The sequence below is a fragment of the Lissotriton vulgaris genome, chromosome 5 (genome assembly GCF_964263255.1).
Source record: "Lissotriton vulgaris chromosome 5, aLisVul1.2, whole genome shotgun sequence".
Taxonomy (NCBI): Eukaryota; Metazoa; Chordata; class Amphibia; order Caudata; family Salamandridae; genus Lissotriton; species Lissotriton vulgaris.
The window spans coordinates 323,613,277-323,627,376 of record NC_141693.1 but is presented as its reverse complement, the minus strand read 5'-3'; the positions used below and the strand labels follow the sequence as shown (position 1 = coordinate 323,627,376).

The window sequence follows — 14,100 nt, the reverse complement described above, 5'->3', positions numbered from 1 at the left end:
TCATAATATTTGAATTATGAAAAATAACGGGGGCTGGGACCAATCTCCTAACAGCCCAACCCGTGATAAGTAAACTAGTTAATATGTGCAAATGTTATTAATGTAGGTTCCGTTGGAACTCTCTGTGGCAGCGGGATCTCATTGTGATAAAGTCATGCTCCTTTTCTTACTACACTCAGCAGAGAATATATTAAATTACCACATTATGCCAGGTTATTGTAAGGCATTCACTTTCAAATCTCAACATATTTGTCCATCTTAACATTAGCCCCTAATGAATTGTCATGTGGCGGCGGTAACTTAGAGTCTGCATCAGGCCACATATTGGACTACTGTGCGCCTTCTACAAATTCCCGTTCAGTTAAAACATTCGCTGGGATGATGCATATGTCTAAAGTCACACGCGTTTTAGGCTTACATTAGATATCTCTTAGCACTGTTTGGTGACTTTAAGGGATCAAAAAGATTCTTCACCCACCTTTGTGTTTTATTTTTTAAAACAGTAGAAGCATTTCCAAAATTTGATTCCTAGCTGCTAAGGAGACTTGAAAGAGCATTTTTTGCCAGACAGAGTACCCCCAAATAAATATCTCAAGGGGCCTAATTGTGGAAATTGGGTAACACATCTACATTTTGTATTATGTTGTCCTCTCTCTGTGGTTGGTCAAACTTACTTCTATACTATAAACATGCTCTGAGCATATTATTTGTTGAATCTGAACTCAAAATGATTTGCAGATATTACTAATAATTCAGGTGCTCACTCAGGGCTGTGTATTCCAGGCTTTTTGTTATCAAGATCTGCTTTAGGCCTAGTATAGGTAGTTAAAAAGTGACTTTTGTGAATGTGTAAATTCACAAGGTGCATTTGTGCCTGGGCAAAATAGAATGTGTGCAGAAACTGCTCAGTGGGCACACATATTTTAGGAGTGTGGCTGGCGCAGATCTGTTCGTGACTGCCATTCATACAGTGATTCTCTGCGAAAGTCCTGACTTGGTGATGGACTCTTGAAGGGAAAGGCGGCCCGCAGGAATGTGGGAACAGGTGACTCCCTGCACTGCAGGGATACATCCATTAGTGTTCATGCAAGCCATGAAAGCCAATGACCAGTAAAGCAGTTACTTTTTTGTATGCAGACCCTATAAGGCATTATTTCACTAGTGCTGCATACCTGTCTCTTCCCTGAGGTGCACAAGTTCCATCTTGCACTTGCAGAGTGGGAGTGGCCTATCAGGCAATCTGGCAGTGCCACAAGAGTTGGTCAGAGAGGTCAGTTGTGTGGGCTATTTTATGGCTAATGATATTATCACAAATACTACCTGTAGCATGTATGAATACAGTCTCCCATACATTGCAAAACATCCCTACAGAGTCTTATCAAATTCAAAGCTGTCCCGATTTGTAATTATTGGCCAGTGTTTAGCTATTTGTTCGCTAACGGGGGCCTGTTTTATTTGGTACCCGAACCTATTTTCTTTCTCAGTCTGACCCAGTGCACTGGAAGTGTAGCTACACATTTGCGAATGACATATTGCTAGTCGCAAATGTGCAGGCTCACTTTTGGGTTGAAGGCTCTGATAGGTTGAAAAAATGTCAAATTCCAAGGTGCTTTGTGGAAAACAAACTTGTGCTGGACATCCTTGCACACATTAAACATACACAATAGTCTAACTGACATAAATCATTCGGAGTAGGAAGGGTATTTGCTCATTTAACATATTTTGATTTTCTAAGACTGCATTATGATTTTTCTAAGTTGCCATTCTTCCCTCCTACCTCTTCCTCTGCCCCTCCCCCCACAGTTGCTGTTTGGAAACAACGGTAATGATCAATTCTTCTACCTGGAACATTCTCGTGTTCGTGCTTCTTAAGGTGCCGGTCTAGGTTCGTCTGCTGCCCGAAACACCGGTTACACAAGTGGCATTTGAAGGGTTTCTCCTTGTTGTGTATGTTTCGAACGTGCCGCTGTAGATTTGAGGAGATGCTGAACGACCGGTCACAGTATTTACACCTTAAATAGACAGCAATAACACGTCACTGTTAAAAATCCTGTGTCATGAGGTCAACACACATACGCACTGCATCATCACCTAAAAGGACAACCTGGAACAAACTTAAGGAAAAGGTGGGAATCAGTTGGTAGATCAGTTGCCTGGTGGTTTAGCATGCCAATGAAGAACCAGGAGACCTGGGTTTAGATTCGGACTCCTATACTTGGCAAAATGATATGAGCCTGGGCAAGTCACCCTGTGTTTATGTTCATAATTTGCTAAAATGGAATTCTCTTAGAAACAGACAAAGTGCAACACTTACCACTATGTAAAAACTGGATGAGGTCATTGCTATGAATTTGTTGGACCACTGACTTTCCAGTTTGAGAGGACATACATTCAAAGTGAAGAGCCTGGCCTTAGATGGAATGAACCACTTCATAAACTCATGCTAGCCGGTGAACCTTTTACTTCTTCTTCTTCTTCTTCTTATTATGTTTCTTATATAGCGCCAGAATCGACCCCCGAAGGGGTATCTCCGCGCTTGCCTTGGGAACCCGTCCTGGCTTTTCCCTGTGAGATAGCCCCTACAGGGCATCCCCATGGTGAAAGCCAGGCATCCCGCCGCGGGGGGGCTGTTGTGGAGATTAAGCAAGCTTAATGCCCAGAGTTGCAGAGTGTGAACCCATGATTAGGTCAGGCACCGAAGCGAGAATTATCGAGTCCATGGACATTTGAGCTCAAGACCCTGCCGCGTCAGGAATTGAACCCTGGTCCCGGGTCTGACCTCTGCTTCAGGGTCTGCCTGCTCTAACCAGTGAGCCACACTTCTCCAAGCATAGGATTGCTCAGCAAAACAGTGTGAGAATAGCTTGTTAAAGGCCAGTCACTACACGTGGCCAACCTAAAGACATCAAGCAACCCAGGACTGATGAGCTACTACAAACCAACCATTCAATTTTCCTTAACCATCCTTTTTTGATACATCAACATACATTTTATCTTAATGTGTACTCTTTTCTACATACACCTGTAATACCCACAAGCACCACCAACTCTACCAGTGCCACTCGTCAGTACCATGCTCATTAATACTTGGGAATAGTACTGCGAAACATGGATGTATGACGTTACGACACGTACCGTCACAACGCGTGCTGTTACAACGCGTCTTTTACAACGCAAGTCGTGAGAACGACTTGCGTTGGGGGCGCTGATCGAGAATAGTATAATTTACTATTCTAACACCAGTCCCCGTGGACACTAGGTAAGGTGTTGGAATAGTAAATATACTATTCTTAATCCTGTAGCGCCCTCCAGCGCAAGTCGTGGTTACGACTTGCGTTGTAAAGGACGCGTCGTAACAGCACTGCGTTGAAACATCCGCGGTGTAAAGGATGTTTCCCGCGAAACATGCTGCAGACACCATACAAATGGTTTACACCATGCAACAATCAATAAATCAATCAAAAACCATTGAACTACACAAGTTACTTTAGTGTTAATAACAATGTATATCTATGACTCAAGACCTTGCAATAAATTACTGTATAAATCATCTAAACCTTAAATTGAGAGTAAATGGAATGCAAGAAAGCCTAAGCATTCCTCTACTTTTCTTCAACTGAAATGCAGAAAAGCATGGGAAAATTTACTGAGACTTTGCACCAGAATGCCTCAAAAAAGTGAAGCAAAAGTGGTGCAAAGTGTTGTAGTGGGATTTACTTTCCAACTAAAATCCTGATTTGCATTGCAAAGTAGTTGAACATTAAAGCAAAGTAGTGCTATGCTTTGTATCAGTGGGGCATGCCACATATGGTACATTTGTATTTTCATGCAGCCACCAATGGGTTTGGAAGAAAATAAATATCTACTAATATTGATAGACTAAGGTTTGTGCCAAACATTCACACCTCCTCAAGGCAGAGGTGAAGTTTGTGAAAAGGTTTATTTTCTCAAAACTCTTCCAACTTGATTGTGTGTTGCACTGTACAGCACTCACACAAAGTGGTAAATTATGCCAAAGCAGAGAATTTTGTACAGGAAGGGTACCGTTTCAGTACGAAAACTATGCTTGACATTTCACACAGATGTCTGCTCAATAGTATGGGAGTATGTGTTTTCGCGCAACCATCCTAAAGTGCGCCAGTGCATGGGGAGAGAAACAGCACCTTATCTTAATGGATAATGGTGCTGTTCTGCTCTCTCCCTTTCACACAACTCAGTGCAGCAACTTTGATTGCTTCATTCTGAGAAAACGTAGTACATTTGGCCCAAAATGTGTATTTTTTTACCTTTTACCATATACAACAGCTCACATTACTCCACAGTCAATCGAAGCGAACATTATTGTTTGCAAAGATAAAACTTCACTAGAAATCTCTTCCTGCCCCACTTTGTTGAGGCCGCTCTGCCCTTTGGCGAAATATATTGAAATCAATAAATCAGAAGGGGATGGGAGTGGGTGCTCATTATACAATCCCTGAAGAACTGATCCTGGTCAATTGGCCTCCACTTCAGCAGGCCCGTGGAATGCGGTGAGCAGGACGAGGCTTATCCCGCTCATCAGGAAGTCTTTGAACCCACTGCCTTTGACAGGCTGGTGCTTAAACTATGAGAGATGGGGATCCAGGTTTGGGTGCGGGGGCAAATAATGAGCTGCCTAAACCCCAAAATGGAAAACAGAGGGTCCTCTGACTTGGGCCCATGGACGTCTCTACAGTTGTATATCAGAATATAGATAACAGAATATAATCAAAATATCAACTGACATAAATGTCATCTACTAAATATTGCTCAGAAAAAATATGGCTCAACTGGGTGTAGATTTTCTATTATTAACTCCAATGGGGAGATATTTTTATAAACAATAATTAGAAAATAATATTTTTATCAGCGATATTTAGGCATGATATTCATAATGCCAAATCATACATTTGTATGCAGGACTGTATCAACTGTAACAATGGATGGGTCTAAACTTGCCCCTCCACTTTTACTAAATTTACTGTCCAAGACATTGAGAACCACCATCAAAGGCACCAGTCTGGTGAACGCCGAGGCCTCCAAGAAATAATAAAAAGTGAAAATGTGGGCTACCATCTGCTAAAACAGGGTCTTCAACAGGGAACCCTGGATCCCACTACCAGACTAAAAAACTAAAATAAGTATTAAAATATTTTTCAAGCCATCCCCATGCTGCTGCAGACCGCGGCTTGAATAAGGGCATGTCCGAGTCATGACTGCCCAGCCTGCTCTGAAAGCAGTCCCCTAGCCTGCAGCCTACCTGGAAAATGCCTGAGTCACATAATTGGCCTGTCAAGCCTGGTAGGATTACAAGGTCAACACTACTGACTATGTTATTGTATGCAATTTTGTTATGTGGATATCAAGGAAATCAAGCATAGAACCTGATGTCTTGGGCAAACTTTGGACTTCTCTGAAGATAAATGCCGTAAAAAGGTATTCCGCAGCTCACAACAGATTAACACAAACAATGGGGAGCTTCTGGTAGGTACAACTCAGACCACAGGCAAACAATTGAGAAGTCTTTATCTTATGCTAGTGGGATCCACTTAACTAAGCAGATTAAATGTGTAGACAACTGAAGTATCTGTTACACACTTTGGGCCAGATGTACGACAGTTTTTTGGAGTCGCAAATAGGAAATCGGCCCGTTTGCAACCACAAAAATAGGTCCTGGCATGTACAAAATAGCGTTTGCCACTTTTGCTATTAGGAAGAGGCATCCCGCGGTGCTCGTGACGAGCTCAGCTCGTCATGCTGCACAGTGGCGCTGTGTTCATGACGAGCTGAGCTCGTCACAACCACGCCCGTTTCTTTAGAATGCTCAGCACAGCAGGGGATTTAGCCCCGCGTGTGAGAGCCGCGGCGGTCATGATGAGCACAGCGCCACCGTGCCTCAAGACAAGCTGAGCTCGTCATGAGCACGCAAGGAGTTAAGTATAACAGCTGGCAATGGTGAACAATTACTCCTTGCAGTAAGGAGAGAATGAGTCTATTTCTGTTAAATAAGGCTTTGAGTAGATCAGTTATTAAAGGTTAATTGTTTAAGGTTGCTCCTTCAAGCAAGGCTTTGACTGAGACTCTTGTGGAAGGTTATTCTCTAAGTAAGATGGGAATGGACATTGCTCTTAGGCTTTAAGTAAGGTAGTTGGGGAAGGTTAGTCCTTTGAGTAATATGAGAACAGCTTTGCCCATTCAAGACTGAATTCAGTGTGGCAGTCATGGAATGTTATCCTTTTGACTAAGGCGAGATTGCGCCTTGCTCTGCCTACTAAGGCATTAAGTAAGGCAGTTGTGGACTGTTACACCTTCGAGTGGAGGTGGGAATAGGTCTTAGTCCTTCAAGTAAGGCTTTGATTAAGGCAGATTGGGGAGGTTACTCATTCTAGTAAGATGCAAATGCATTTGCTCTTCAAGTAAGGCTTAGGTCTGAGTACGGAAATAATGCAAGACTACTCCATTGAGAGTATTAGGCATTGCAACCATATCATGACAACACCAACACACTGCATTTATGGAAATCATTATAATTAGATATGAGGGCTTCGATTGGGGGCAACACCAGTTCAATGCGCTACAAAAACAGGACATTTTCGATTTTTGTTTAAAGGGAATAACCACTTTAAAGCATGCTGTTTTACTGCTTTTATGTGCCTGCCCTAAATGGGACAATTCTGGTCTGTGATTGTTGATTCTGCATTAAAATGAGGTATTTCCAGCTGGAAAACACTCATTGTCACAGGCAGAGCCGTGATCCTTTGCAATAAGTCTAAAATCACCATATAATCACCCACATTTTTATAATTGTCCCCATTTCTAAATGTTATGAATAACAGGTGTAAATATTCCTCAATTTAATAGTTCTCATGTTTTCGAAACTGGAAGGACAAAATGGCTATGCTGGGATTCAAATTAGTGACCTGCAGGACAAATAGCAGCAAATGCTCGACTCGCTGTGGGCAATGAGATCTGGTGTGGCTCAAAAGATAAACTACCAGATAGATTTTCTAAAAAAACAAAAAATAAATTTTGCCACCAAGTAATGAAACATTTTGCAAGAATATTGATCTTTGTGTTCAGATGGATTTTGACATTTGTAATGAAGGAATGTATTCTTGAGTATATGAAGTGCTACATTTTGCAGAGCCATCAGTGGTGGGTCATAGTACATTACAAATAAGCCCTCTACTTCCCTATCGCCGTTGTTCATGTTCTGCTTGCAGCATCCCCCTTCACAATTGCACATTTCTGATTTGTACACCACTGGGTTGCTACGTTCGAGCTATATATGTCACGTATACACATATGCAAATCAGAGCAACTGTTCACTACAGACGGTCGCAAAACCACAGCAATTATTCCACCAATGTCCTTGAGCACCAGATAAAGCAGACATTTACAAAGCAGATTTCCCAGACAATAATTATTCCTGAAGTTGGGCAGTTCTCAGTGAGCAAGAGGAATCACTGACAATTAAAGTGCTAGGCAAGCATACCAGCAGCTCCCCTGGGCGCCATTACATGGCAATATAGCCCAGACATAGTCCAGAATGCTATTACACATAAAATACACACATGGCCTGTTTTCTGGGACCAGAGGAAACCAAATACATCTTTATTTCCAAATCCACTTCGAGTTTAGAAGCCTCTTTTCTTTATTGGATTTACTAAGTGGTCTGGAGTTTTAAGCTTTTAAACACCTTGATGGCTAGTTGTTGTCGGTTTGCAGTTCCTATGTTGGCATGCAGAGGTCAGACCACCATGAATAATGGATAAAATGACTGAATAAAAAGGCATATAGTGAAAGAGTTGCCCAACAAGGGTATCCCAGCACTTGATAAGTGAAGCACAGTCCGTTTTAAGCAGAGTGAAACAGCCACAGTCAGGTTTTCAATAGTGATATTTATATTGAAAGAGACACGTTATCAATGATTTCCACAGCTTAGTTCAGAAGGAATTTCTCTAAGACAGGGAGGCAGCTCATTCAAGAGTTTGAAAGCAAGGAAAAAGAAGGAACATCCTCTTTGCTGCATCTGCTTTGGGATTTCTAGCAGGAGCATATCAGACACCCTGAGTTCGCTGCTGGGATGATAATGGGTAATCCTCTGCCTCAACTATTTGGTACCTTTCTTGTGGAAAGCTCTATAAGTTTTCCCAGATATTTACAATGGATTCCCTTTTGTATCATAAGGCAATCCGACCTCTTCAGGTGAGGAGTAATGGATTCAGTGCTGTGCACCAGCACATAATCATCAACATCAGCGCTTTTCATGAGCACCAGTTAAGGACACATTCAATTATGGCAGGCACGGGGAGATTACGTGATTTGCCCAGAATCACAGGATGTTGAGCCAAAGCCAAGACTCAAACCTGATATCCAAACTTTGAAGTCGGAGCTCTGCCCATTATGCCACATCCTCTCCCCACTCTCATGGTTAGTAGTTGGTTCTGGTTTAGGCAGCGCTAACAGGAGAAAATGGGCTGGTGACAACTGCCTCCTGACAGGAGCCCCGGCACTTACTGTTTTACAAAATTAACCACTGAATTGATTGCTGATGGGGTATGTTCAGTAGTAGCCTTGCTGTAGCATTATGTACGACCTGGAGTCGATAAAACAGACACAAATGAATAGAGCAAGCATAGTGCTGAGCCACTAACTGCTAAGAAAGAGACACAGGTTCAAAAGCTGCTGAGCTGTGTAACAACTTCAAGGCAGCGGATTGGTCTCCATCTAGGTTCATCATGATACACTCTAACACCTCAAGGGGTGCAGATTCAATACTATAGCCTGGTGGAAAGCCAGGAAGAGTGCGTGCCTACCGTAGTGAGTGGTCTGGGTTGGATTTACAATCCAGATGTTACTTTGACACAACACAGTAGGGGTGTGTAAAGTTTGAATTGCTTCCAAGAAGTCAGGTAAAATCAGGAAACCTTTGCCCTACATTTTTACCTGGGATCCACATCCCACCCATGGAGGGTGGGATGTAAGGCTGACGGTCATTGACTCCTGGTATTCACTGGTACCACTCAGAGTGGCTCTGAGCCCTGAGTGGTTGTGGGACAATGTTGCCGCATCATCCATTTTTCAACCACCAAAAGTCAAACTCTAATGAAAGGAGCCCGCGGTGGGTGGAGAATGCAGCAGAACAGCTGCGCACCTGGAAATAAGCACTGGCAAAGCCAATATGTCTGGTTATGATTGCCAACCTTTAGACGTTTACAATGCTTGTTTAGTCATTGTTCTTATAAAACGTTATTGTTAGGGGAGCTGAAGGGCAATAGCCAATATAAAAACAATACATTGGCTGAAAGCAAAAATATTTTTTTGTTTCAAAAATACACATTGCCGAAATATCCCCTGGCACTGAAGGGAACTACATTGTCCGCAGATGTATTCCTTGTGAAAGAGCAGAATGCTGTCAATTGCATGAAGCTAGCCAATGGGTGAAGTGGGGTGACCAACTGGCCCATTCTGTATGCTGTAGGTGACAGAAGACAAATAGGAATGACGCGTTAACTGACCAATGGATGAAGTGGCTGACTAAAATCCCCTATAAGTATATTATATAAGCTTATATAAAATAACTTTACTAAAATCAAAAGGTTTTGGCTAATGTCAGACCTCAAAAGGTGAGAGTTATCTCGACTGCGAGTCCCATGCGGGTCGTGAAGTGCCTCTGAGAGCCTGGGCCCTGACACCGAGTTCAGTTTCATTGACATTTATTTCCTTTTTCTTAAATTTGCACTTCGCAGAACTAGTAAAGTTTGTTTTAATTATGCAGTGTTGCATAGCATTGACTTTGCAACTTCACAGGACCCTAATTACAAACCGTCCCAAAATCAACCTCAAAATGCAGGGTGAAACACAATGCATCCCTGAAATACATAAACACTTGCACAAGATATGCTTAAATACAGATGATTTCTGTGAAGTGGTTTCCATTGGACATAATGCTATGAAACACTAGCAACAGCAGGAGAAATGTTGTACACTTTGAAAGCTAGAATAGAATCCTTTGAATAACCAGCACTTTTGTACTTTTTCGTTCGATGTAAAAACAATTACATTGACTCAAGAATTTCACAACATTTTTTGCCATTCCAGTCAAATGATATTTTGATTTCCTTTCCGCCCCATCACAGAGCAGGTAATAGAAGCTATCTTAGCCTACTGCTGGTGCCACCTTAGGTAAACAATTAGACACGTTTTGCCCTAATAAGGCCATTTAAGAAATGAAAGCACTTTGCATTTGCTGTATGGTCTCGATGGATGGTCCAATCTATGGTAAGCCGAGCGAGTGGGCTACATTGATGATGGATCCCACCATGTGACTGCATGCTCCCTAGGTCTGGCTTAGCAACACAGCTGTGAGCTTGACCTATTGTTTTGAATATTTAAAATATACATAGAATGGGCTTTGGCTACTTGGCTCAAAAAGGGTATTTATTTTTTTACCTCATATTGCAGGCTGTTTGTTGAATTATTCCACCTCCCACGTAGTGCTTATATTCAATGCAGGAGGGGCAATTTGAAATCGCAAAAATACTTATAATCATCAGACATTAAATTATTTATCGCATAGATACATTCTTTTGCTTTTTCACTGTAGTAGGGTTTTTAAAAGTTTTAGTCATGACTTAAAACTCAAGTCAGACCTACTGGCTTTGCAATGCTTTTAACTACTGCCATCTGAATTTTGTGTGGTTGTCCTTCGAGGCTATGAGGAATTTGGCCCTGCCCACTGGATGCTTCCGGAATGATCCTCCAACATGGATCAACCACCTCTGGCACACGATCCATTGACTTGGGTTCCTTATGTTGAGATTGGCAATTCTTTTGTGAGGTTGATAAATACATCCTTCAATAATTGGTATGGGTATGAACCCCGTCACTTTGATTCCTTTCATCTACTTGTGAATTTACATTAACGTATTCTGTATTAGTAAATATGAATAATGCATACTATCACTTTATATAGAAACATCCTCCTTTAAAGAATATTACCTGTATGGTTGTTCACCTGTGTGTGTTCGTAGATGCCTTGTGAGATTTGCTGACCGAGGAAAGATCTTACCACAATACCTAAAAACAATGATTACAATAGTTAGTAGCCATAATTGACTTGGACCAGGAAACGGTAGGAGACTCAAAAATACAAATATGGTTCACGGTTTAATGGTACATCATTTTTTAAAGTCTTTTCCATCTGTATCTTTTATCATATTCTCTGTTTATTGATATATTTGGCATTTATACACAATTTGTTTTGGTTAAAATAAAATGAAGCTTTTTTCACATGCAGTAATCAATATTTTTGGGCAAGTGGATAGGTACGACAAGGTATTCAAAGCATTGCTTTCATTTAAATAAAATGTGACCAGCGTTACAGTACTAATACGAGTTTGTTATGTATAACAAAAGATAGGTTGGTCCTAGATGTAGTGCCAAACAATGCTCACCAAACACTAGTTTACTAGTGCTATGGATCAGTTACTGTGCTCCTAACTATATCCTTTTTAGAGTAATTGTGCTGGCATTTATTCTATGTCAAAGGTAATGCACCACATATGATAGCTACATGAGCTAGGTAATTAACCAGTAGCTTTGTCCCTACCAGCCAGCCATTCCAGTAATCTTCATGCCCCCATTTCACAGTCGCAGTGCTACCAATTAGACCCTTTCCTACAGTTATTGTGCCAGTCATGAAGCCCACATCTGCCAGATCTCTTCACTGCAATTAGGTCCCATCAGTATTAAATGCAGACTAACTTCTGAGTAAATTGCTAATATACATGTTTTTAAATTAGATCCTTTATTTACCCATATGCAAATTTCCTTCGCGGAATATTAACTCAGACCCTAACTGTAATGTATTTGACTGAGCAAAATGTTTAGTATCATAGTGGTTCTTTTTTTTTGCAAAAATGCTATTTTCGGTGACTAATCCCATGGGCTACTAATTAACCTCGTTTTAGGTCACATTGAATGCATCTTTAAAACACCGCGTGGGATGGGGGAAGGGTATTTGTATGTTCTTTACCCATCTTTCTTTTTGCTTAGCTTCGTACCTCTTTATATAAAATACAGAATATATGAGTTGCTTATGCTTTGTATTATCTTTTCATTATGATAACATTTAGTGATTCATAATTTCTAACAAGTGCCTGTAAATGTTTGTATAGTCAGTCGTCAAAATGTACTTCAAATGTTTCATTATCCCACTCTTCTGTTTCACTATTATGATTCACATGCCGCTGAGACGAATAAATACATTTGGGAACATCATCACAATGTCAGCCTAGATAGTGCCTCTGTTTCACCAAGGTATGGTAAAGCAACAGCTTTAGGATGCAAATGTGGTGGTGCAAGGTTATAGACCAAGGCCAACAGCTAACAGCCACAAAATGTATTTTTTCTATCAATGTGGAGCGCTCGAGGGGCAAAGTAGCATTTTTCCTGGAGCATTAAAACCCCTGTGAACAGGCATCTCCTTTCCCAACTGTGAGGTTATATCAGGCATATAACTGCCTCTCATCTAACACTAATGTCCTTTTGAAATTTTCTGACTATCCAAAAAACTTCACATTTCTCAAGGTATGGAATCATTTCCTGCAAGTCATCTAAAAAAGTATAATATATATTTTTGCTGATTTTAACACATTCTCTTTTCCCCTAACTGGGAAAGTCTAGCCCAACATGAAAAATACATTCAAGGTTTACCCACTCCCCTCACTTCTTTACCTGCAGGTGTAGCGCTCCTTGCCTTTCCGTAATATGGAGTCTGATAACGTGGGGGGCGGCGATCGGAAGTTGAACGGATGATGTGGGAGGGGTTGAAGGGCGCTTCCTGAGTCAGCTTTCATGGCCGCAAAACTTTCCAGTTTCTCGGTCATGGATTCGATTGCTGACATCTGTAGAATGGAAAACAAAAGAATTAACTTTTTGGTGGCACTTATAGGAATGTTTACAAAGTTTTTATTGGTCTGGGCGAAACTTTCTTTACTGTTTCTTGAAACGAAAACAATGGCAGAAAAATATTTCACAAACTAATTATTATTAGTACTTTTTCACAACTAGCTTTCAAATACACCTGAGCCGTTCGGCACATGAAATAGGTTAAGAATAGCACCCTGTGGTACCTCACCATGCACATAGCTCCACTCACAAGTTGAAAAACAGAATATGTGCGTAATATAATCCTATAGGTCACCTTTTAGTGGTAGATTCTGGGCCTTTGCACATCCTTACACTTTAGTCATCATTGCATGCAGTGCCGTAAGGAAAAAAAGATGCTGGTCACTCTGCAAAATTTGGTCAGACCCACCTAAAATGTCACTTATGCTGATCACCTTTGAGCTGTATAAAGGCAATGAGACACAAGGGGACTTCAAACAAGAGGGAGACACTTTGCCCACAGGGGCTATACGAAATATCCAAGGACCTTTGCTAATGTCTCTATATTGTCATGAATTAAGGGGCATTTGTAGTCTTTCAAATGATTCTCTACATTTCAAGACAAGCCATGGTATTCGTAGGAGTGATAGGTTGGTTGCAGCTTGCATCCTGGTCCTTACTTCCCAGTCCAAGATGTACCTTGTCCCTTCCATATTTTTAAATCCGAGATGTCATAGATGAGGGATCATTATGCCCAATGCCCCGTGCTCTCAAGAGCCCCACTGTCTTTGACAAACATTTAATTGAAGATTTTTAATAGTTAGCAAGCCTTCTGTCTTCATTATCAATGAGGCATCTTGTGTGGCCAAACCACTCGAAGGCGCCATGTGTCCTGGTTTCTCCAGACCAGTGCAGCTTATTTCACCTGGCCAAAGCGGAAGAAGCACCCAGATGGCTGAGCATTAAGTTTTGGCCCCAGGCCTCACATCAAACGTCTGACAAGACTGTGTGACCTCAGAGTCAGGACGCATATGAGGGTGTAAGGAGTTTACTGCTTGTGGTTTAGACAATAAGAATGGGATTCTTCGTTCTTAAAGCAGACTTTTTCCTTTCACCATGCTAATAGTTCCCACACCCTCATTCTTAGGGTAACGGTAATGGCATGCACGAGTGCGAATCCAAGCAGTT

At 41.4% G+C, this 14,100-nt stretch overlaps 1 protein-coding gene across 1 annotated transcript in view; it reads right to left on the bottom strand.

The window, feature by feature from the left end:
- The window catches only part of LOC147710814 (histone-lysine N-methyltransferase PRDM16-like), a 101,392-nt gene that overhangs the window by 28,144 nt on the left and 59,148 nt on the right, over window positions 1–14,100 (bottom strand). Inside the window, exons 8-10 of the mRNA XM_086921557.1 lie at window positions 12,760–12,929; window positions 11,023–11,100; window positions 1,843–2,012 (exon numbers count right to left, since the gene is read on the bottom strand). Coding sequence (XP_086777683.1) covers window positions 1,843–2,012; window positions 11,023–11,100; window positions 12,760–12,929 — 418 coding nt within the window. The remainder of the gene's footprint in view (window positions 1–1,842; window positions 2,013–11,022; window positions 11,101–12,759; window positions 12,930–14,100) is intronic.